This window comes from Petaurus breviceps, unplaced genomic scaffold, assembly GCF_028583685.1.
Source record: "Petaurus breviceps papuanus isolate PSGF00001 unplaced genomic scaffold, PetGlider_PUasm1.0 90333, whole genome shotgun sequence".
In the NCBI taxonomy this organism is placed as follows: domain Eukaryota; kingdom Metazoa; phylum Chordata; class Mammalia; order Diprotodontia; family Petauridae; genus Petaurus; species Petaurus breviceps.
The window spans coordinates 640,998-664,977 of NW_027187220.1; the positions used below are offsets into that span (position 1 = coordinate 640,998).

General features: G+C 47.5%; 1 protein-coding gene and 1 long non-coding RNA gene across 15 annotated transcripts in view; one reads left to right on the forward strand and one right to left on the reverse strand.

Moving 5' to 3' along the window:
• WDR13 (WD repeat domain 13) overlaps nucleotides 1-23,980 on the forward strand; it is a 31,582-nt gene that overhangs the window by 7,194 nt on the left and 408 nt on the right. For 2 of the 13 annotated variants that reach the window (XM_069108167.1, XM_069108177.1), the window contains exons 3-10: nucleotides 20,974-21,057; nucleotides 21,508-21,714; nucleotides 21,879-21,988; nucleotides 22,095-22,225; nucleotides 22,565-22,872; nucleotides 23,280-23,460; nucleotides 23,535-23,676; nucleotides 23,826-23,944. In XM_069108167.1, coding sequence (XP_068964268.1) covers nucleotides 20,974-21,057; nucleotides 21,508-21,714; nucleotides 21,879-21,988; nucleotides 22,095-22,225; nucleotides 22,565-22,872; nucleotides 23,280-23,460; nucleotides 23,535-23,676; nucleotides 23,826-23,944 — 1,282 coding nt within the window. Of the gene's footprint in view, nucleotides 1-2,582; nucleotides 2,728-2,907; nucleotides 3,178-9,570; nucleotides 9,847-11,014; nucleotides 11,192-20,170; nucleotides 20,338-20,973; nucleotides 21,058-21,455; nucleotides 21,715-21,878; nucleotides 21,989-22,094; nucleotides 22,226-22,564; nucleotides 22,873-23,279; nucleotides 23,461-23,534; nucleotides 23,677-23,825; nucleotides 23,945-23,980 lie in introns of those variants that run through there. The other 11 variants (XM_069108168.1, XM_069108175.1, XM_069108171.1 and 8 more) reach the window with 11 other exon arrangements.
• Nucleotides 901-3,665, reverse strand: LOC138177154 (uncharacterized). 2 transcript variants are annotated; one of them, XR_011172444.1, is made up of 3 exons: nucleotides 3,125-3,665; nucleotides 2,198-2,271; nucleotides 901-1,130 (listed from the first exon to the last, which is right to left on the reverse strand). It is a non-coding gene; the product is annotated as an uncharacterized lncRNA (long non-coding RNA). The 2 variants fall into 2 exon arrangements; XR_011172443.1 differs by having other exon boundaries at nucleotides 2,198-2,268; nucleotides 3,125-3,664.

A 23,980-nucleotide genomic window follows, 5' to 3' on the forward strand; every position in this document is an offset into this window, starting at 1 on the left:
AATTCCCAGAAGGCAGTGCAGGCACAGGTGGCAATTCCCAGAAGGCAGTGCAGGCACAGGTGGTAATTCCCAAAGGTAGCTCCTGATAGAGACACAGGCCATAAACCTCTGTGTACCCAAAGGCAACAGAGGTCCACTGTGGCTGCCCTCCCCCCAAAGACCAATATACACGTTGTAATTCTCCATAAAAAATGGAAGCACAGGCTGGAGCTCCCCAAAGATGGCTCCAGATGCAGGCACAGGTTGTAATTCCCAGAATACAGTGGACATACACCATATATTTGTGCATAATGTGAGGAAGGGGCTGTGATTTCCCCAAACCAAGATGCAGGCACAGGTGGTAATTCCCAAAAGGTCATGGAGGCATGGGCTGTAATTTCCCAAAGGAAAAATGGAGGCACTGATCTGTGATTTCCCTATGTAAAAGATGGGGAGGTATGGCGAAATGAATCTCAAAATAAGGCGAAGACACAGAAGGTAGTCCCCCAAATGAGAGATATGGAGCAGGTATGTATACTTCCCCAAATAAAAGATGGAATCATGAGTGGCAATTCCCCAAATTGAAAGGTGGGGTCACGGGTGTTGATTTCCCCAATGTAGCAGATTTTCACATGCTAGAGCTCCCCAAAGATGGTTCCAGATGGAGACCCAGGCCAGAAGCATGTCTGCCCATGGCTTCCCTCCTCCCAAAGACAAAGGCACAGGTTCTAGCTCCAAATGTAGACACAGGCTAGAATACCCCCAAATAGCCCCTGATAGTGGCAGACTTTCCAAACAAAAGATAGGTCCTGGAGGTGAGGAGCTGTCCGCTTGGCCTCCTGTGGGGGGCGCTCTTCAGGGCTGCAGTGTGCCACTCTGGCTTTTTATCTGGTTCTTTTCTCAGGTTACACACCTAGATGGATATAGTATTTCTTTTGCTCTTTTAACTGTTAAACATACAATTTTGAGTAAGAAACTCAGCCTAACAACAAAAAGTCTACTACAGGAGTTGGTAAACCTAGCCCCTAGTGTACTCTAAAAGGGCCTGGTGCTTCAGCCCAAAGCACTGAGGTAGCATCCCTGGACCTGTGTGAGTTTGGGGCCATGTGGAGCAGGCCCTCTCACCTCACTGGCCAGTAGTTTCTTCTTCTCTGCAAAGAAAAATGGCCTCAGAACTTCCAGCCTTTCATTTTCTAATTACTTTTACCCAAAACACAATGAAAATATTTTGGGATGTCTTTTGTGTTCACCTCATTCATTTCTCAGTCCCCCCTCCAGCCTATAAACACCCAGTACAGATCAGCCCCTCGTGTGCCTTCTTGAGCCCCTCTCCCCCTTGTTTGGTTCTCTGGGGCCCTGCTTTCCCTGTCCCTTGGTGTTTTGATTGCAAGTGGCACTTTCCTGGTGCTGCTTACTGAGCTAAGCATCCTCTGGGTTGGGGTCACAGTCTTTTATGGTAAAGTTGGATTTCATTGCCTGCAAGGGCCAAGGCTGATCCAGCTAAGGTTTTGTTTCTGAGTCTTTGCTTCCACTAAGAATATGGTTAGAAGGTCCAGTACCTGGGTTTTGCCTTTGGCTGCCCAGCACAGTTAGAGTTGGGCCACCCAGTATAGCTAGGTGACTTCACTTTTCCTGGCAAAATCCTAAAATGCAATGTAGAATGGATGGGCCATTTGAGAGCTTCCCCAACAGTGTATCCATATGCTGTCTTAAATGGTGTGCCCTCCCTTTTTCCCCAATGTCTGATGTGATGTGAAATCTCCAAGTTGTCTTTCCATATGTTTCTTACACCAGCAGTAATGTGGAGTAGGTTTTCACATGGTTATTTATACTTTGTAATCTTTCTTTTACAAAGTGGTCATTATCCTTTGACTTCATATCCATCCTGGAGTGGTGTTTTTGGTTTTTTTTTGCTTTTTGGAGAGCAGTGGTGGTTAAGTGACTTGCCCAAAGTTACATGGCTAGTAAGTGTGTCAAGTGTCTGAGTCTGAATTTGAACTCAGGTCTTCCTGACTCTGGGGCTGGTGGTCTAGTCACTGCACCACCTAGCCAGCCCTCCTGGAGTGTTTCTTAAGGTAGGTTTGCTCCTTTTGAATACAATGACTAAACAGATTTGTTAGTGGGAGGGGCTGAACGTTGCATCTGATTATAATGTGTCATCCTACTCAGCTAGAAAGGCCTTTGAGTGTCAACCCCATTTCCACCCACCTCCACTTACGTCTATTCAGTCTGTCAGTTGATCACAATGTTTTCCATGTATGTGGAGGGCCCTCTTAAAGTGCTTGGATCCTTCTCCAGGTAGCAAAGAAATACAAACTAGAGTTTAGATTTTTGGTGTGTGTGCCTTGTCCCCCCTTCCCCCCTCCCCGCCCACGAGTTGAAGATCTTGTTTGCTTCCTCCTTCCTTTCCCACCCCAAGCCTGTTTGGTATTACAGACTGTGCCCGCACTCCCCAGTGTACTGCTGAAGACTAGGGATGCCCTTCCCTTCCGAGGAACTGGTCAGTGTGTACTGTAAAGTGGCAGGGCAATGAAGCCGATCAGCAGGAAGGCAACTGGACTGAAATGCAGTTGATAACTTGGTTTTTTTTTAAACACTCACAGACTCCAGCTTAAAAACTTCTAACCAAAACTTGCTTTCACACGAACCTTGTTGGACTTATTATCTGATGATTCCCTTGTAAGAAAACTCTAGGAAAGCAATGAACGAACGGCTTTGTCAGACCACAAGTCTTGGCCATTCTTTTAGGTAAGGAGGGAGGGGGGAAAGAAGAGGGAAGGAGGAGCGAGTGAAGATTGATGGTGTGGGAGGAGCAGGCAGAAGGGAGGGGGAGGCAGAGGCAGAAGGAGCATGCGTATAAAAGCCCGCTTCTCTGAGCCGCCAGTAGGGGTTCTGATGCAGTACTCAATGCAGTTGTTTTTTTTCTAGAATGATCTGGCCCTCGGCTCGCGGGCGCCATTTTGGGGTGTTGTCTGCCAGTTCAAGCTCACAATGAAAGGGACCTCCACCCGCATCCCAGAGGCCAGTTTGTGACCCAGGGCAGGTCAGGGCCCCGCTTTACCAGCCACGAAAGCTCCCGGTTAGTGCCCTCGCCCGATCTGGCTTCCTGGCCCTCCCCCCTCCCGGCTGTCCGCCTCCTCCCTACCTGGCCCCTTCCTCGTGGTCTTCGCCCCGTTGGGCCATTCAGCACCTTTGCAGGTAAAGTCGGGGTCACCCAGCGCCACCATTGATTGCCATGGTGCCATGGTCAGCCAGGCATCGCTGATGGTCCACATGGATTGGGTGGGTGGGGGTGCAGCGGCGGAAGGCAGGACCGCAGCGGCAGCGGCGGCGTATCATCCCGCCCGATCATGCCGCCGCCGCCGCCGCGCCGATCACCGCCGATCACCACTGCGCCTCATCGAATCGGGAAGATACCCAGCCCCGCTGCTCATTAGATCTCTGCGGAGGCCAGGGGAGCCTGTTATTGGGGATGGGGGGGTGGTGCCGACGGCCTGTGCTGCTTTGCAGAACGCAGCAGCGCGCTGCCAAGCTGCCAGCCTCTCGGACAGCTCGCTGCCCACTGTCGCGGACCCAGCCGAATCCGAACTGACGTGGGCTTTGGTGACGCTACTGAGTTCAGGGCGGGCCGGCCGGCGGACTGACTGGCACTATGGGCATGCGCAGAGCGGAATGGAAAAGTCCAGCTGCCCCTCCACCGGCCTGCCTGTCCCCCCCCCCCCCAGCCCCGTCACTGCTTCTTTTGCACTTACCTCTCTAAACCACCGGGGGCCACCAGTTGCATGCCAGTCGAGCTAGCGGCCATCCTTAGGCTCTCTTAGCTCAATCATAAGCCTACAATTCCTCATTTCTGTCCTTTTGTAAATGTTTAGTAATTTTTGCTTTAATAGCACCAGATGCAGATGTGCTACACGTCCACCCTCTCCCTAAGAATCAACTGGCCAAATGGTTTTTACTCTTTGCAAAAACAAAGATTGACACCAGCACCAGAAGAATCCAGGAATTAAGAAGAGAAAACCAATTTAGCCACCACTCAAGCTGGCAAAATGCTCCCAAACTAGGCAGGCAGGAAAAGATCATCGAGTCAAAGCAGCAACCATTTATCAAGTGCCCACTGTGTACCAAGTACTAACGATAGAGAGAAAGGCAAAAGACAAGCCACAACTTCGAGGGAAGAAAATGGGCAAAGAACCTTGTCAAGCTGAGTGTATACACAATAGAAGTTAGAGAAGGTACAGGCTTTTGTAGAAATGGAGTGTCACTGCATTAACCGACTGTGTGGGGGCAGGTAAGGAAAAGTAGAAGAGATTCAGATTGCCAGAAGATTTTGCTTGTGATCCTTGAGGTGATAGGAAGCCACCGAAGTTTATTGAATTGGGCGAATGACATGGCCACACTTTAGAAAGATAAACTTGACAGTTGAATAGAGGGTAGATTGAAATAGGGAATTTACATATTACAGAAATTGTCAAGATAAACTCACTGAGCCTTGGCAATCAATTGTAGAGTAAGAAAATGAAAAAGCAAGGATGCCACCACAGCTGGAAACTTGGACAATGATGCACTTGACAGTAATAGAGAAGTGAGTTAGGGGGATAGTTGGGGAAAAAGTGAATTCTGTTTTGGACACATTGAGTTGAAGAAGTGTATGAGACAGCCAGTTCAATATGTCAAGTAGGCAGTTGGAAATGGGAGACCAGAGAGATTCAAGTGACAAGACATTCCTCAGTGTCCCCAATCCTCCTTTGCTGGGTCCTCACTTTACTATAAAACTCCTTCATATCATCTCATACTTTCTCCTCTTTTCTTCCACCATCTGAAAGAAACATGTCTCCAAATTAATGTGGGTCGCCTTTCTAGTTAACCCCCCACCCCCATCCATCATCTTCCCACCTACAATTATCCGCTTTCTCCTTAATTTTCAACTTTTCCATATCTTCTAGTTCCTTCCAGGCTGCCTATAAGCATGCCTTTATTTCTTAGCTTGTGGTCTCCTTCAAGGTGGAGAAACTGTTGACAAGAACCACTTACTAGCTCTTCTGTCTTACCTCTGACTTGTAAGAACCAATCATAGTCTGGTTTCTATACATACCACTCAATAAGACTCTCTACCAGTTATCAATGATCTTTCTATAGTAAATGCCAATGTCCACTTCTCAGCCCTCAACCTTGATTTTTCTGTACTGCTTTACCCTGTTGACTTCTTATACAATCTCTCCTTCTCTGCTTGTGGTGACCTGGTTTTTTTTTCCAACTGTCCCTTCTGGATCTCCTTTGCTTTTTCATCATCTATCTCCTTTGGGCCTTCTTTGTATGATCTTTGACCCCACCCACTCTTTCCTTCTCCTCTTCTACATGTTTTGTCAATCTGAGTCAATAAGCACTTGTTGAGGGACTCTATATACCAGGCACTGAGGGTACAGGCCCTCCTCAGTGGGAGGACACAAAAGGAGCCACAGGGGCGGCCAGGTAGCACAGCAAGTGGGAGCACCAGCCCCAGAGTCGGGATGACCTGGGATCGAATCTGGACTCAGACACTTAGCACCCACCCAGAAACACCTGGCCATGTAACCTTGAGCAAGTTACTTAACCCCAATTGCTTAGGGGCGGCCAGGTGGCACAGGGAGTAAGAGCACCAGTCTCACTGTCGGGATGACCTGGGATCGAATCTGGGCTCTGATACTTAGCACCACACCCAGAAATAACTGGCCGTGTAACCTCGACCAAGTTACGTAACCCCAATTGCTTTTTAAAAAAAAAAGCCACAGGGTGTATACGGATACCAAACCATTTCAGGGAGATAAGGTGAGGAAAGGTCCCCGGTGAGAAGTATCACCTAAACTGTGTTTTATAAAAGAAACAGGGGTTGGGGTAGCTAGGTAGCATAGTGAATAGAGCATTAGTGCTGGAGTCAGGAAGACTTGAGTTCAAATCGGGCCTCAGACACTTAATACTTACTAGCCATGTGACCTTGGGCAGGTCACTTAACTCCAATTGCCCTGCCCTCCCCCCTCCAAAAAGCAATAAATAAATAAATATTCCCTTCTCCTTCCCCTACTGTGTGTCAGTCTGAAAAGATAGGTTGGAACTAGATTATGAAAAGTTTTAGATGCCAAACAGAAGAGACCATATTTTGGCCTACAGTCAATAGGTAGCTGCTAGAATTTCTTAAGTAGGAGATTAACTTAATGAGACCTGTATTTTGACAATATTAATTTGGCAACTGTGGAAGAAGAGGATGAGAGAGAATGGAAGCTAGTTGCAAGGAGACCACTTAGAAGGCTATCGAAATACTTCGAGTGACAAGGGATGAGCGCCTGAACAACATGGTGGTCCTGTGAGTCAAGAAGAGGGGATGGATTGGAGAGATATTGACAAAACTTGGCCATTGATTAAGTTGTGTGGAGTGAAGTAGGTAACTAGGAGGATGCCCTCAGCAGAAAAAGGGAAGTTGGGAGTTCTGTGACTCCCATGGCTTCATGTATCAGAACTATTCTGAGGCATCACCAATGGCCATCTGGACTAACTGGACATCTCTCAAACTTGCAGATTTAAAGCTCACTCTGTCACCTAGCCAATTTGGTGGCAGACTGGATGGAGTCAAGAAAGCTGTTGTTTAGTTGGGGGTTTTCTTGGCAAAGACAATGGAGTGCTTTGCAGTTTCCTTCTCTACCTCATTTCACAGATGAGGAAACTGAGGCAAACAGGGTGAAGTGACTTGTCCAGGGTCACACAGCTAGTACGTGTCTGAGGCCAGTTAACTCTAAGCTCAGCATTCTATCCATTGCACTATCTAGCTGCCCACAGTCAAAAACTGAGTTCAAATCCATCTTCAGACACTGTGTGACCCTGGATGAATCACTTCAGCTCTATTTGCTTAAGTTTCCTCACAGCTAAAATAGAATCATAATAGTACCTACCTCCCTTTGTTGTGAGGAAAGTGCTTAGCACAGTTCTAGGCACATAGCACATGCTCTAGAAATGCTTCCTCCTTTCTTTTCCCTTCCCTAGTTCAATTCCCTCATTTTATAGATTAGACACTCTGGCCTAGAGAAGTTAAATGATTTGTCCAAGGTCACCCAGATGGTAAGTGGCAGCGCTGGGATTCAAACCCAAGTCCTCTCTCTCTCAATCTAACACTTTCCACCAGACAAAACTGTCTCTCAGATGTCCTGCTAGTCTGTCAAACTCAATATGTGCAAAACAACTCATTTTCTACCTTCCTAAATGGCCTCCACTCTAAATGCCTTGTTTCTGCTGATGTCACCCAAAACTTACAACTTCAGAAAAACCTTTGATTCTTCTTTAACCTCCCCCCCCCATACAGTCTTTCGCTAAGTCCATCCACAACGTCTCTTTTAAGAGTCCGCTTCTTTCCACTGCCAGAAGTGGTCCATGAACGCTTCCTTTTCTTCCATGCTCACTCTTCTCCAGGGTGTGATGTCTACTTTGTACTGCAGTGAAACACGTCAGCCTTCTGGGCCACTTTACCCAAGGGGTTCATGGTTTTGTCACTCTGGCATTGCGAGGGGCTGATGACCCTTGTGTAATTCTCACCTTTAGTCACACAGTAATGTCCAGACACAGACTTGATTCAGTCCAATTCCTCAGCCACACTGATGCCATTTGCCTACATCTCGTCAGGGGAAGCAGGCCTATCTATCAGTCCATAGGAGGAAGTCTTTGTAGAGTGAGGCAGCTCTTGGGGATTTGTTGCCAGCTGCAGTAGAACTGCTTCTTGTACTAGTGTGCTCACTAAAAATGGTTTAGAATATGTGGAGGCCACATCCAGGGGGATGGAAGCTAGGAGAGACTTTCATCCCCTTTGCCTCTCTGTCTGTCTCTGTCTCACTCTCCCCTGTCCTCTCTGTCTCTGTCTTTTCTCTCTCTGTCTCGTCTCCATCTCTGTCTCTCTCCCCCTTCTCTCTCTCTCTGTTTCTCTCTGTCTCTCCCTACTGTCTCCCTCCCTTTCTCCTCCCTCCTTCCTCCCCCTCGCTATCTCTGTCTCACTCTCCCCTCTTCTCTCTGTCTCTTGTCTCAATCTCTCTGTCTCTCCCTGCTTTCTCCCTCTCTTCCTCCTCCCTCCCCCCCTTTCTCCCCCCCACCTGTCTCTGTCTCCCTTCATCTCCCCCTCTCCCCTCTCTCTGTTTCTCTCTACCTGCTGCCTCCCTCTCTCCATCCCTTCCTCCTCCTCCTCCTTCTTCTTCTCCTCTCTCTCTCTCTCTCTCTCTCTCTCTCTCTCTCTCTCTCTCTCTCTCTTTCTCTCTTTCTCTCTCTCTCCTTTTTGGAGGGTGGAAGGTAGGGCAATTGGAGTTAAGTGACTTGCCCAAGGTTTCACAGCTAGTAAGTGTTAAGTGTCAGAGGCTGGATTTGAACTCAGGTTCTCCTGATTCTTGGGCCAGTGCTCTATTCACTGTGCCACCTAGCCGTCCCTCCCCTCCTTTGCCTCTTAATTGGTCTCTCTGCTTCCAATCTGTCCTGTACCTCTATAAGCAAATCACCACACAGCTGCCAAACTCATTCTTAATACATAGCTCTGATCATGTTACTCCTGCTCACAAACCTTTAATGGCTCCCCATTGCCTATTAGCAGACTCCTTAGCCCGCCCATTAAGGCCTGTCCCACTCCCATTTCTGGTATAATTTCCTGTTAAAATCTACATTCCAGTCAAAGTGAGGAACTTTTTCCTTAACACACTGAATTGCTTACCTCCTCCATGCCCTGACAATGCTATATCCCATATTTGTAAGGTTCTCACTCGCCTCTGTCTCTCCAAAATCTTTTAAGATTTCATCTAGGGGCAGCTAGGTGGTTCAGTGAAGAGAGTACCAGCTCTGAAGTCAGGAGGACCTGAGTTCAAATCTGGCCTCAGACACTTGACACTAGCCGTGTGACCTTGGGCAGGTCACTTAACTCCAACTGCCCTCCAAAAAGCAAAAAAAAAAAAAAAAATTCACCTAGTTGCCAACTCGTCTGAAAAGTCCTCCATGATGTTAATTGTTCATGAGAGCATCCATGAGATGTTTTCTTCAAATTAAGTGTCTTTGTGGACATTTGTTTCTCTACACTTCCCCCTACCAATAGAATGCAGGCTCTTTGAGGTCAGGGCCCATTCCCTCTTCATCTTATGCTATCAGGGTAGGCACTTAGTAAATGCTTATTGACTTGGTAAGTTTGTTCAGGGTTTGGAATCACAGGCCATTGGAAACTGGGAAGGGTACTTGTCTAGGCTTCCAGGGAGCCTGTTGGGCAGGAAGGTTGGAGGAAGGAAGATTCCTGCTTATGATCTGAAGATCTTAGAAGAGAATGGAATTTCATGCTGGGTCCTTTGGGTTGTCATTGCTAGCTTCTTCCAAGTAGGGCCAGAGAGCCTTTGCATCCAAAGGTCAGTGGCCAACTGTTAAAGGAGGGAGAATTCCCTTGTCCTTGCCACCCCAAATAAACAGGGGACTGTAGGAGAGTTTTGTTGTGGCCACTGCTTGGTAATGTGTATATTTCTAAAATGGAAACTGACCCCTATCTTATAGAAACATGTTTTTATTTTGAAGGTATCAAAGAATTAAGTGTTTCTTGAAAACATTTTTTAAAAGGGGTTTCATCAAGAAAATGGTGAGGAAAAATAATGTTGAAGCAGAGGGAAATTCTTACCTGACTACATCAAGAGGCTGGACCATAGATGTTTGTGATGCAGCCAATGAAGGGGAAAGGCAGGACCACTGCCCTGGGGGAGTTTAAGAGGGGCATCATTTCCTGGATCATCTCTATCCATCATCCTCATTCCTCCATCATCTCCTGGAAGGAGCAGCAAGGAATAAGGAGGGAGAAGAGCCATCAATGACATCCAAGGGGAGGAAGAAGAGGCAAAGGTACACAGGGACCTGGAAACAGCTAGCAACTTGATGCTGTTTCCTGCCTCAGCTATGCTGGCCCCCCGTCACCAGGGCAGTGCAGGAGAAAGCTGGGCAGAGGCAGGTGGGTGGGCTGACATACTAGAAGACGGAGTCTAGAACCAGCATAGGAACTAGGTCAAAGGTGGAGCATATGCAGTTCAGTAGGGATTAATGGAAAGTTATATGCAGGTTCAGAAAGGGGAATTTGGAGAGACATATTGGGGGGCTACTGAAGAGCACCCTAGAGTCTGGGAATAAATCTGCATTGAACACAGTCTAAGTGAATAGAGGTAAGGGATCTCTATATTCCTGCCTTTCCCTGAATGCCATTGTGACAGGGAGTTTTCAGGGAGTCTCCCTTCATTTTTCAGGGTGCCTATGTGACAGGACATTGACATGTGGGACTTTTTTTCCCTCTTTTAATATGATTGTGTTCATTGCTTTCAGAATGTCACATCAAACTTGAATTTCTGGTATAACTAACTCAGTCATTGTCAAATCCTGATTGGATTTGACATAATGGTATTCCTATTACGATTGTTTTTTTTCCTTGAATTTTATTGAAAAGTTTGGAATCAGTGACCTTGGTCAGTGTCTCTGCTGCACTTCTGCATGCTTTCAGTATCAGAAGCAGCATGGATATGAGCTAAGTGCTTTCCTTTTGGGCTATCGAGAATGACTTTGGTGGCAGGGGTGGGATTGAGCTGCAAATCTGTCTAGACCCTTTGTCAGTTCTTTTGTTCTTAGTTATTAGTTTACCTAAGTAAGCTTCTTTTATGGCTTGTCTAATTTCAGTGTCTGAGATTGAGATAAACATAGAAGATCTTTCCTTCTTTTCCTAATAATTTGGTTAATGTACATTTTTGTGGGTAATCATCCATTTTCTTTTTTTTTGAGGGGCAAATGGGGTTAAGTGACTTTCCCAAGGTCACACAGCTAGTTTTTGTGTTAAGTGTCTGAGGCCGCATTTGAAGTCAGGTCCTCCTGACTCCAGGGCCAGTGCTCTACTCACTGTGCCACGTAGCTACGTCTTTATCCATTTTCTTTAAGTTCTCAATTTTTTGAGCATTGGATTGTGTAAAAATAGGTATTGGTAATATTATTTTCTCTCTTGTGAATTTACCTTTTACATTTTGTTTTCCAGGTACAGGACAGCTACCAAAAGGAGCACTCAGACCACTTCACAATTCAGAAGACTTGACATGAAAAGAAGCAGTAACTCCGATTTTCTATGATGCCTCTCTGCCGTCTTTCCTTCCCATATCTCCCAGTGGCTGGCTGTCAGAGCCTCTCCTCCTGCCACCTGCACACAAAATAGCAGGTAAGCCTGAAAACATCCCTATCAGAGCAGACTGGGGAGGAGCCCCTCGAAAGCCACATATTCTGAAGAGAGACAGGCAGTCCATAAGCGTTCCTTAAGGATGTCCTCTGTGCCAAGCACTCGGCTAAGGACTGGGGACACGCAGAAAAGCGAAATCCAGGGTCCCTTTCTTCAAGGAGCTGCCAGTCACGTAAAAGATTCAAGATTCAAAGCAGCTAAAGATGATCTGAAAGGGTAACACCTAAGCTGGCACAAGGTGGCGAATGAAGTGAGAGGCATGGATCCTAGAATATGTGTCAAGAACTTGGAAAAGGGAGGAAACAGCAAGGCAGCAAGAGCCTTGAATGCCAAACATGGGAGTTTATATTTGATCCTGCAGGTCCTAGGGACATGAAGGTCATTTAGGGGAATGTAGGGTAGGATGCAGAATGGGGTACAATGTTGGCAACTGAGTGAAGGATTGAGTGGAATGGGAAGACACTGGTAGCAGGAAGACCAGTTAGGTGGCTATTGCAGTAACCCAGGTGAGAGGTGAGAAGGGCCTTGGTAGAGTTGTGACTGTGTCAGAAGAGAGATTCATAGGCCTTGACAACAGATTGACTGGGTTGTGAACCTCAGTGATTGGAAAGGTGATGATGTCCTTGCCAGTAATACAGAAGGTAGAAGGAGGGACTGTGCTTTGAAAGGAAAGCTGTTTGGGATGCTGATGGGCTGTCCAGTTCAAGACATCCAAGAAGCAGCTGAAGAAGTACTAGAGAGGAAACTCATGTGCTCGTTTTGGGATTTGGATCATTTTCTAAGTCCCTCCCCCCCACCCCACTCCCAGCCGTCTAGCGCTCCATCATTTTTATACAGGTTAGCTAAGGTTGATTGGTTTTGAGATTCTTTTGAGGAAAAAAAGCTCATTTAGTTCTTCCTTAGGCTTCTCATGTCAATTATTACCAGTTTGGGTTTTCCGTTTTATCTATTTCTTCTCTAGTTTTTAAAATTACTACTTTTTGTGCTTCTTTTGAGATACTTTAGTTTTTTATTTTCTTGTTTTAAAAAATGACACACTCAATTCCTTAAATCTCACTTTTCTGATTTGCCAATGAACTTATGTTTTCTGAAGTTTCCTCTAAATGACTGTTTTGCTACATCAGCCAAATGTGACGATGTCATTTCATTATTTTCCTTTACTTTTGCTTAGTCAGTCATTGTTTCAGTAGCCCTGGCTCACGTAGGCTACTTCTGCTGCTCCTGTAGGAGACCTACATTCATGAATTACAGGTAGAGTTCTCGTGGGAAAGGTTGGGAGAACGACTCTTGCCATGGGCTAAGGTAGTATTCTCCTGACTCAATTTCCCCATTATGACATTTCCTCTCAATTGGAAAATATCCCCCCTAGTTGACTTTAAGCCTGGCTCAATGCAATTGCTTAGGCCATGGAATGACAACAAATTCAGATCAAAATAGCAAGATCTTCCTACTTGCAGCTTATTACAGTAATTCAGATGCCATGATATTAATCTAATAACTAACAGATTCAGTATTGCAATAGCAAACTTCCACTGTCTACCTTAATAATAGGAATTTGCTGTGAGAGTTATAAGTAGGGACATGGTAATAATATCAAAGCCTATACCACTCTAAGTAGCCTAGCATATGGAAGCAGGCAGACAGATCTCTTGTATGGGAAAATGAATTAAGAGAGTCCGGTCATAGCTTTCCTGAAGTAGCTGCCTTATTTCTGGGAACAGATATTCCCAAGACTTAGATCTCAGATGTTGCTTCCATTGAGCTGCTTACTGCTAACTGTTTTTTTAAGCATCTATTTAGGGATGGTCTAAACACAACAGACCTAGGAATGAAACTCCAAAGAGAATATTCAGGGTCCCAAAAAAGCTTTCTCCTAAACAGTAAAGTCTCACTAATCACACTAGGTCTAGACACAATTGTTATTAATACCATCAAATTATAGCAATAAATTGATTTACAAATAAAATATAGTAGGCCTAAAAATCACACAAAAGATTTTTTTTTACTTAAACATTCCTTCTAATAGTATCTCCCTTTTTTTAAAAAAAACAGCTTAAAATTTATCCTGTTAAAAAGATAACCACTAAACTTGCATGAAGTCAATTAGTTGGAAACATCTAAACTTACTCTTATTCAACCTTAAAGCAAATCTAAATCTTTAGGGGCAGCTAGATGGCTCAGTGAATAGAGCACCAGCCCTGGAGTCAGGAGGACCTGAGTTCAAATCCAGCCTCAGACATTGAATACTTAGTAGCCATGTGACCTTGAGCAAATCACTTAACCCCAATTGACCTGCCTTCCCCTCTCCAAAAAGCAAAAACAACAACAAAAAAACCTAAATCTTTACATTTAAAATTGGAATCTATCAAAACTAAGTTGGTACAAATTGTCTTTTAAGTATCAGAAATAAATCCCAAAGGTCTTAAAAACAAAATAAATTCCTAATCACAGATTCTTAAGAACCACCCTCCTCCTCTAGTTAAAAGGTGTTTGCAATGGGGAGTAGATTGGTTTTTCTAAATCAAAAAATATATATCCAATGAAATCAACCATATCATAGTAACAAGATTTACCAGGCCTTTACAGTTTTCTTCAAAACCCTTTTGTTCCCTTTGTCTTAAATTATGTCACTAGAAATCAAGAAAAATAATTACATTTTCCAATCCCACATATATAGTGATTATGTGATAGTTCACTTCAATCCCTAGAAAAATAGCAATGGCCAATTGCTGTAAACCTCCAGGTAAATTTCTATACATACACACACACACTCACATGCACACACACAGACATGCACATACACACAGACACACAATGCAGGCACACACACACTCATACATGCACACTCACTCATACACACAGACACACACTCATGCACGCACACTCACATGCACATACACAGACATACACAGACACACAATGCACGCACACACACTCATACATGCACACACACTCACTCATACACACAGACACACACATGCACACACAAACATACACAGACACACAATGCACGCACACACTCAGATGCACACACAGACACACACTCGCACACACATTCACATATTCATACACACAGATACACACTCATGCATGCACACACATGCACACACAGACACACAATGCACACACACACATGCACACACACTCACATGCTCATACACAGACACATGCACACACTTACACAATGCACATACACACAGACAGACATTACACAGACATACACATGCTCATACACAGACATACATGCATACACACACATAAAACCTTTGATGAAACTCACTCTATATCAAGAGAAGGCTTGAAAATTACCCCCCATTTTATTCACAGATTCCCACTTGCTCAGTAGGAATTCCATAATACAGAAAACTCTTGCATGGGGTTGATAAGAATTTATTAACCAGATGGTTCCAGAAGTCCTTGTAAGTTTACAAAAGAGATTTTATAAGATCTTTGTACAATTACCAATTTTCCTTTTAAAATATCTGTGTAACTACTGGGTAGGTTTTAACATTCTAACATTTAACATTCTAACAACTCTAAATAACTTAACTGACAATCTCATCATTTTCTTAAGTGATAACCAAATAATTTTAGGCAAACTTTCCTCTTAAACATAGGCAGAACTGGAAGGTTAAATTCTTAATTGCCATGCTTCATGGTCAGCAGGGCTGATAAAGGGACCCAACAGCTTCCTAAACCTTTTTTTCCTTTTAAGAACACAATTCTTAATCTAACAACATCTAGATTCTGAGAGAAATTGCTGAGTGTTTACCATATTGCACAATACAAGAAAATTTAGAAACATAACAATGCCATAAATGATATCATGTATTTGAACCTTGCAACAAAACCCATCACCAGTCAGGTGGCCTCAAACCAAACTTTATTCATCTCATCGCCATTGGCATTATATACTGATCACAGCTAAAGACCCATATAAAGTTATCAAGTATGAAGCAATTCGAGCTAATTAAAGAAAACAGCACTTTACAATGGCCCTGGGAGGTGGGTGCTATTATCATTCCCTTACAGAACAGTAAACTGAGGTAAACAGATGTAATCTAACTTGCTTAAGGCCCACACAGCTAGGAAATTTCTGAAAGCCAAATAACTAGTGGCTTGTGTTATATTCTAATTTACCACAGTTATCTACACCACTAGTTCAGGATGATAAATTGTTACTGGTTTTCAGTTTTTTGTTGTTTTCTTTTGAAGGGGGGAAGGCAGGGCAATTGGGGTTAAATGACTTGCCCAAAGTCACACGGCTAGTAAGTATTAAGTGTCTGAGACCAGATTTGAACTGAGGTCCTCCTGACTCCAGGGCCGGTGCTCTATTCACTGTACCACCTAGGTTTAGAAAACTATTTTAAGGGACATAAAGCCCTAAAAACCTAGGCTAGTTATCCTAGTGACGTAGAAATGTGGTGTACTTAAATATGGGCAAACCTAGAAATACATCTAGAGCCTGAGATCTGGTAACCTGGAAACACTCAAGATATAATTATTCTTACTATTCCCCACGTACTGAACATCATAGATGAAGATACAGACTTGATATGGGGATTCAAACTGAGAGATTCAGAGCTTTGAGTCTTTGGCCTGGAGACCTGGAGTTAGTATGAAGTAAGATCTACCCAATGAAACCTAGAGGCTTATCAGCCATGGCTCCTAGTAGCCCCAGACTTTGAATGACTTTGAGGCTGAGTGTTAGAGACATAGAAACTTGGAGAAGCCTAGATGATTATAACCTGAGACTGGGAAACCTGGAGATCTAATGAGCCCCAATTGCTACCCAAACATTCCAGACTTGTATGTGACAGTCCATGTAGAAAGGCCAGAGAAATGTGAGCTCAAACTTGGAGACAAGAGGGAGGAGGAGGAGAGGTGGCACTTCCCATTAGGAGGGTCTTGCTGGAGGGTGAATGATCTCCCTGTGGGCAGCCTCAGAGAAGGTGGAAGAAGACTATGCTTGGCCAAGGAGTCATGGATAGAGGTGCCAACTCCAGCCTTTGCTCTGTGAAATGATCAAGATGCCTTCATTTGTGAAGGTTATGCCTCCGGGGAGGTGGGGAGGTGGGGAGGTGGGGAGGTGGGGAGGTGGGGAGGTCAGGGGTTAGGTTCAACTCCTTGCTCAGGATTTCAATCCATTTCTAATATAACCCTTATGGAGCCACCCTTGGTCTTCCCTGGCATCTTTGGAAATTCTGGGCCCCTCTTCCTTATATGTTGAAATCAGCTCCTTCCAAGCTCTGTCTCCCTCCCCTGCACTTAATGGGCCTCTTTTCAAAACCAAACCAAAGCAAGTATCTACTTCACAAGAGAGAATCATCCCCCTCAAACGTACCTGAAAATGAGAACATGGAACCCCCCAGACCTTGGGCAGTCAACTGGGAGTAGGAGATATTCTCTGAAATTCTGAGGGCATTGGTCTGTCCTTTGAAGTCAGATGCTTTTATTTTTATTTTTATAAAGTTGTTGCTTTTTGTTTTAATATCAGTCATTTTCAGATATACAATCCAACCCTTCCCTGTCCTTTCAGACATAATACTGTCACTTGGACATGAACACACATGAACACACCTGAACATGTGTACACACACATACCCCAGGCCCATGGGAAAACTTGCTCTACTTAGCCTGCTTGGCACTGTTTACCCTAGGTGAGGGGAAATACAGAATTAAGGAGGGGAATCTTCCCTCTCCTTTCATGATTTATGGCATATATAATTAATTTCTGTTCTTTATGAAGAGAAAAATGGCCACAGACAATTGAACAATTGTAATCTGTGTTAACAGTGACCCCATTCCACTGGTCCTGCTTCTAGCTCTGCTCTCACAGCTAGAATGAAGCAGCCAGGCCCCCTGAGGGAGATAGGAGACAGGATGTGCCTGGCCAGTCAAACCACCCCCTTGACCACCAGCTCCCTTCAGACCCTGACTTCTGGCCCTGGACCGTCAGCCTTCCCCCTGGCAGGCAAACCTTGGCTGCTCCTGAGGGGGCTCCAGCCACAGCTCCTGAGGCCCTGAAAAGAAAGTCCTGGCCACAGAGGTCCTGAGCGTGGTTGTCCAATGACTCGACGGCAGACCCTGTGGCCATTCTTTCAGTGACCTTTGAGAAGAGGCCTGAGCACCTGCCTGGCCGCACTGCCCTGAGGACCATGGGACCTTTACTTTTATCTGACTTGTGGTGGATGGGAACTCCTCTGGGGCAGTGATATCTGGCTTTTCTGTTCATGTTCAGCCATTTCAATCCTGTCTGACTCCCTGTGATCCCATCTAGGGGTTTCTTGGTGGAGATCCTGGAGGGGTTTGCCATTTCTTTCTCCAGCTCATTTTGCAGATGAGGAAACTGAGAGAAACAGAATGAAGTGACTTGCCCAGGGTCACACAGCTCGGAAGTGTCTGAGGCCCAACTGGAACTCACCTAGATGAGACTTTTGAGTCCAGGCCCATCATTCTGTTCACCGAAGCGCCCCCTAGCTGCTTGCAGCACATTGTGGTCACACAATAAGTGCTTAATCAGTCTTGTATCCTAAATTCACCAAGTTCCTAAGGAGTGGTACATTGGGTGTCAGAGATTTGAATGAGCTAAAACATATCTCAGGTGAGAGAGGGGGGAAGGCAAGCCATGGGAGGTTGGAGGAGGGAGGAGAAGGTGCAATCAGTAGTGGCAGGGGGTGGCCAGGGAGTTCCCATGCCTGTCTCTGCTTTTTAATTTCTACACTAAATTGTATGTTGTCCTTCCTTCATCCATTTTCTGAGTTCATGTAACACCCATTTCCTTAGCGCTTCTTCCATGTTTGTTACAAGAAATTATAAGTTCCTTCCTCCTTTGTACACTTTGTTCCTTTTCTCCTCTCTTCTTTTTTCCCCTCTCAGAACAGAACCAATCCACTCTTAGTTCCTGTTTTTCTTATTTAACTGCACTGGAACCTTTTGAAGACATTTAGGCTCTAGGGGGAGATTTGTTTCTTCTTGACCTGTATGAATCTTAGTATGAGGAAAAACTAGAGATAATCGATTGTGAAAGGGATGCCCTCAGCATAAAGCCAAGGAGGTTGGCAGACTGGTTTTAGAAAATAGTTAGATGAGGGGCTGGAACATAATTTCCTGGGCCTCAAGTGAATCCAAAATACCACAGGTGCCCATTATGATCTCAGGCAAGATAAGTAAAGTACAGTCATGGTTAAAAAACATAAGCAGGAAACTCCATTATGCTTAAAGTCAATACAGGCGATTAAACAATATCAACATTAAATATATATGCACTGAATGGCAGTCAACAGTTATTAAATGCTTACTATGTGCCTGACTCAGCAGCATCTGAGGGGTGTCATGATGGATAGAGTCCCTGGCCTGGAGTCAGGAAGACCTGAGTTCAAATTTGGTCTCAGGTGCTTACTGGCTGTGTGACCCTGGGCTTAACCCTATGTGCCTCAGTTTCCTCATCAATGTAATGAATTGAAGAAGGAAATGCCAAACTACTCCAGTATCTCTGCCAAGAAAACCCCAAGTAGGGTCACAACAATGAAAGCAAGTGTTCTAGGTGTTGTGCCAAGGGCTAGGGATGCAGAGAAAAGCAATTATATACGGAAATAGGATGTGGCGTTTGTTCTTTGTTTTGTGAAGAGGCCTAGTGTCCTCATGGGATGTCTTGACTCATGCATGAATCGGACTGAAGGCTCAGCTGCAGAAACTCGTCAGCCAAGCCATCAAAGGCCAGTGTCAGAACAAAAGTCAGGCTGACTGACACGGGCCCAAGAGGCAGGGGACCACATTCACACCACCTGCTTCTGACATCTTCACTGGACAAATGTTTCTCACTCGCTCGTTCCACCAGGGGAAGTCTTCTCATTTGGCTTGTCTGGGGAGATAGTTTTACAGGGTGTGGCCACTGCACACACCACAGCTTCCTGGAGCCACAGGGGAGTTGGGTCACAGATGGACACCAAAGATGTGTGAGCAGCCCTGAAAAGGGTTCAGTGACCCTCCCACCAGAGGGGCTCATCCTCCTAGATTACCCATATACCCCTACTGAAATAATTTTCAACCACCAACCCCTAGACTTGGGCCCCAGGTTCTCACCATCCAAGGCCTACTGCCTTTGCCAAGTGTGGCTCATAATTGCCATGACTCCTTAACTCGGAAGTTGAAACCCTCTGTAACCTGGTTCCAATCTCCTACTCCCTTGCTTACAAGCTTTTTCCTTCAAGGTTTGGCCTTCTCTGAGACCACCCCTCTTTGCCCCTCTCCATGTTTGTGCAACACTGCAGTCAAGACCACTTTTGCTACTTGTTAGCTGTGTGACCCTGGGGAAGTTTAATTAATCTACCTGCAATTACTCTCCAATGAAGGAATGTGTGGACGAGCTCAGCGCTATCAAGCGTGGTGTAGATGGGCAAATGTCCCAACCGGAGATGTGTGTAGGCCAAGTAATAACCCACCTTCACCCCCGAGGGCGTGCACAGATCAGTCAACATCCCGGTGGTATATCAGTGTCCCAAAGGAGAGAGTAGAGGCTGGTTCAAATGCCCCTTGGGACTACGTGGGTGGGTTTAATGCTCCACGAGGGAGAGTAGTGCTCTTGTTTCCTCCAGTCAGACTCTGACCGCACGTGGAGTTTTCTTGGCAGAGCTGCTGGAGTGATTTTCCATTGCCTTCTCTAGCTCCTTTTATAAGGAAACAGGTGAAGTGGCTTGCCCAGGGTCACAGCTAACTGAGGCCAAATTTGAACTCGGGTTATAGGGAATGGTATAGATTTGTTTCCATCCCATGGGGAACAGTGTAGGCAGGCTATACCTGACACAGAACGGTGTAGTGGCGTTAACATGACACGAGAATTATGTAGATAGGCTGCCCCTTTCTGAGAAGTGTTGGAGGGACGGTCGGGCCCGGCCAGGTGCGGCCCTCCCTCCTCAGCCAGGTGTGGCCCCGCCCCGGACCCGAGATCGGGGAGGAGCCGACCGTCAGGCCCGGCCAGGTGCGGCCCTCCCTTGGCAGCCAGGTGTGGCTGTTCAGACGTCGGAATCCGGGTGCGTGTGCACGGCCTGGCTGGCCCAGGGGCCTTTGCTCCTGCAGATGGCCCAACGCGGCCCGGCCCGAGAAGACCGGGGGCGGTCTCTGCCAAAGTAAGGGGCTGGGGCTAGGGGTGGGGGCGAACGGACTCTGCTGGGCCCGGCGCGCTCCGCCTTCAGGCACTTGCCCTACAATTGGGGGAAGGGAGGCGGACGGCGCCAGGCGGGGGCGGGGCCCCGAACCCTCACGGAGGGAGGGGAGAAGGGAAGAGTTGCGCCGGCCTCCCCGGCCCCCCCTCCCCACCCCGCGACTTCGTTAGAAGGGCGGGTCCGGGCGCCTGCGCAGAGTACACTCTCATCCTGAGGCTGTCGGAGAAGTGCCAGAACCCGAGCGGAGTCAAGGGGGGGTGGCCCCCAGAGGCGTAGGGAAGGGAGGTGAAAGGGAGGGAGGTGGAGGTACCCTAGGCCCCGCCCGGGAAGGTGAGCCACCCCCCCCCCCCACCTCGCCAGGCGGGGGAGGGTGTGGGCGAGCTAGAGGGCTGCCGCAGGAGCAGGAGCGAGTTTCCATGTCAACGAGAAGGGGATGACTAACACTGCAAGGCGCATGAGTTGGCTAGGAGCTTGGCTTGGGCCCTTCCGCCCTCCCCCACACACGAGGGAAGGGGAGGGGCAGGATAGGTCGCATGCGCTAACTGGTTCAATCTAGGCTAACTGTGGTCAGCCCGGCTTCCTTCCTCCCTCTGCTCCCAGGCTGCCCTGGGCGGACTCCTTGGAGAAAGCGGCCAGGCAGGGCATGGCCGCCGTTTGGCAGCAGGTGCTGGCCGTGGATGCAAGGTGAGGCCCTCCATTGCCTTGCATGCCTCTGCCCCCGGCCTCCTCTTGTTCCCCTTCTCCATCCCTCTACCGGGTTCTAGCCTCCCCATTTCTCGATGCCCCCCAAGGGCCCCAACTCTTCCCCATCCCCATGCCCCTGCTGGGCTTCTCTCGCCATGGGCTGCCCTGCCATACTGTGGCCTACCCCACTATTGTACAGTGGTGCCAACCCCAAGACCCCCCCCTTCTCCATGTGCTGACTGGTTCCCCCCCCCACCCTCCTGCTAGCCCAATGTCCTCATCGTCAGGGGTGGTCCCACACAAGTCACAAGATCGCACTAGGGGTCCAACTCTGGTCCCTGACATTGATCCCCCCACCCCCCAGGGGACAGTACATACCAGTCTTCTCCCTTCCCTAGCATTATTACCCCCCTCAGGTACAACGCATACCGCACACCCACCTTCCCACAGTTCCGAACCCAGTACATCCGACGCCGGAGTCAGCTGCTAAGAGAAAATGCCAAAGCAGGGCATGAGCCTGCAGTTCGGAGGCAGTACCTGAAGCTCAGGGCCCAGCTGCTGGGGCAGCGCTATGGGCCTCTGTCGGAGCCAGGGAGCTTCCGCGCCTACAGCAACAGTGTTGTCCGAAGCAGTCGTACCACACTGGACCGAATGGAGGTGGGTCCTTTAGGACTCTGCTGCCTATTTCCCCCAGCTCCCACAATCCATAGCCTTAGCTTTGAACTACTTAAAGTGCTTTCCTGCTCCCAGAATGGGATTCCTTAAGGTTTTGCAAGGCTCCCCAATGCTGAGGGTTGAAGACAAATCCTTCTGTCCCATAGGACTTTGATGAGGACCCCCGGTCCCTGGGGGCCCGAGGGCATCGCCGCTCAGTTAGCCGTGGATCCTACCAGTTGCAGGCCCAGATGAATCGGGTCATCTATGATGAACGGTGAGGGGTTGCGGGATTGGCTTTGGGTTGCCTTTTTGGGTATGGAGGGGGTTGCTTTCTCTGCGCCTCATGATCTATCTGCCCTGACCCTGTTTTCTAACACCAGGACACCAGGCAGCGTCGTGCCCACCTCAGTGGCAGAGGCCAGCCGGGCCATGGCTGGGGACACGTCACTGAGTGAAAACTATGCTTTTGCTGGGATGTACCATGTCTTTGACCAGCACGTGGATGAGGCTGGTGAGTCAGCAGGAGGGAGCTTGGGAAATCTTGGTGGAACAAAGTTGGGTCACATCACTTCTCTCTTAAGCTACTGCTTAGCACAAAGTAGGTGCTTAATAAATGCTTCTTCCCTCCCCCTTCCTCTCCCTCTGTAACACTGAAAGAAATATTGATCTTAGCCTCCGTGTAGGGCTGTCACCCAACAGTGCCAGGTTTGGCCACTTACAATGCTAATGGAGTCAAATCTTCCCCAATTCTTCACCTGCTGCTTTCCTCCTCTAGTAAAATCTAGTGACTGGTTTACTGCCTGTCATTCCTTGCTTGGGAAATAACTATCTTCTCCTTCATTCCCCCCAGTTCCCAAGGTCCAGTTTGCCAATGATGACCGGCACCTGCTGGCCTGCTGCTCCCTAGACGGCAGCATCTCTGTGTGCCAGCTGGTACCTGCCCCCCCTGTGGTCCTGCGTGTGCTCCGTGGGCACTCACGTGGTGTGTCTGACTTTGCCTGGTCCCTGTCCAATGATGTACTGGTGTCCACATCACTGGATGCCACCATGCGCATCTGGGCCACTGAAGATGGCCGCTGCATCCGTGAGATCCCTGACCCAGATGGGGCTGAACTGCTGTGCTGTACCTTCCAGCCAGTCAACAATAATCTCACTGTGGTGAGGTCCCCAGCACTGCTCCTGCTCAATCCCTTGTCCTACCTCCCTTTCCCTCACCCTTTTTGCAGGTCAGAAGAACCTACTAGCTTCTAGGTAGAGAAGACGTGGCTATGCTTTCTGCTCTAGCCCCCTTTATGGAAGAATAACCTTCTGGGAATGTATTTGGTGCTGAGCCTTGTTTCTAGAGCCCCAAAGTCTCTGATGGTGTGCCCTAACAGCTCACTGTGATCCCACTGAATCCAAAGGCTCTGCTGTGTGATTTCCTTTGCCAAACAGATCTGGGGAATGTCTATGGCTGCGTGTGCCCCAGGGCTGTCCATCCTCCCCCTCCCCTGAGTCAGGAGAAACGGGGGGGGGGGGGGAGGGGGTGCGGAAATCCCCTGGTCCCAGGCTACATTCTCCAACAGGTGGGCAATGGGAAGCACAACATACATGTGATGAACATCTCCACGGGCAAGAAGGTTAAGGGCGGCTCCAGCAAGCTGACTGGCCGCGTGCTGGCCCTGTCCTTTGATTCTCCTGGACACATCTTATGGGCCGGGGACGATCGCGGCAGTGTCTTCTCCTTCCTTTTTGACATGGCTACAGGTAAGAGAAGGGGAATAGCTCTGGGACAGTGGTCCCCAGAGGATGTTGAGTCAGGAGGCTCCCTGCCCACACAGGGAAGCTGACCAAGGCCAAGCGGTTGGTGGTCCATGAAGGCAGCTCCGTCACCAGTATCAGTGCGCGCTCCTGGATCAGCCGGGAAGCCCGAGACCCCTCTCTTCTCATCAATGCCTGCATCAACAAACTCCTTCTTTACCGGTGAGGGATGACCCTGGTCCCTTATGGCACAGCCTTTTTCCCTGCTAGTTCCCTGAGAGATGCGAGACTTGAGCCTTAGGATGAGCTTTGGGGAGATTGTGAGACTGGGAAAGCCAACCCTAGTCCCCCACCCCGCCTCTCTCATACAGGGTGGTAGATAATGAGGGCACTCTCCAGCTGAAGAGGAGCTTCCCAATTGAACAGAGCCTGCACCCTATTCGAAGCATCTTCTGTCCCCTCATGTCCTTCCGCCAGGGGGCCTGTGTAGGTAAGGTTAGGGCCTTGGAGAAGGCTGGAGAGAGGG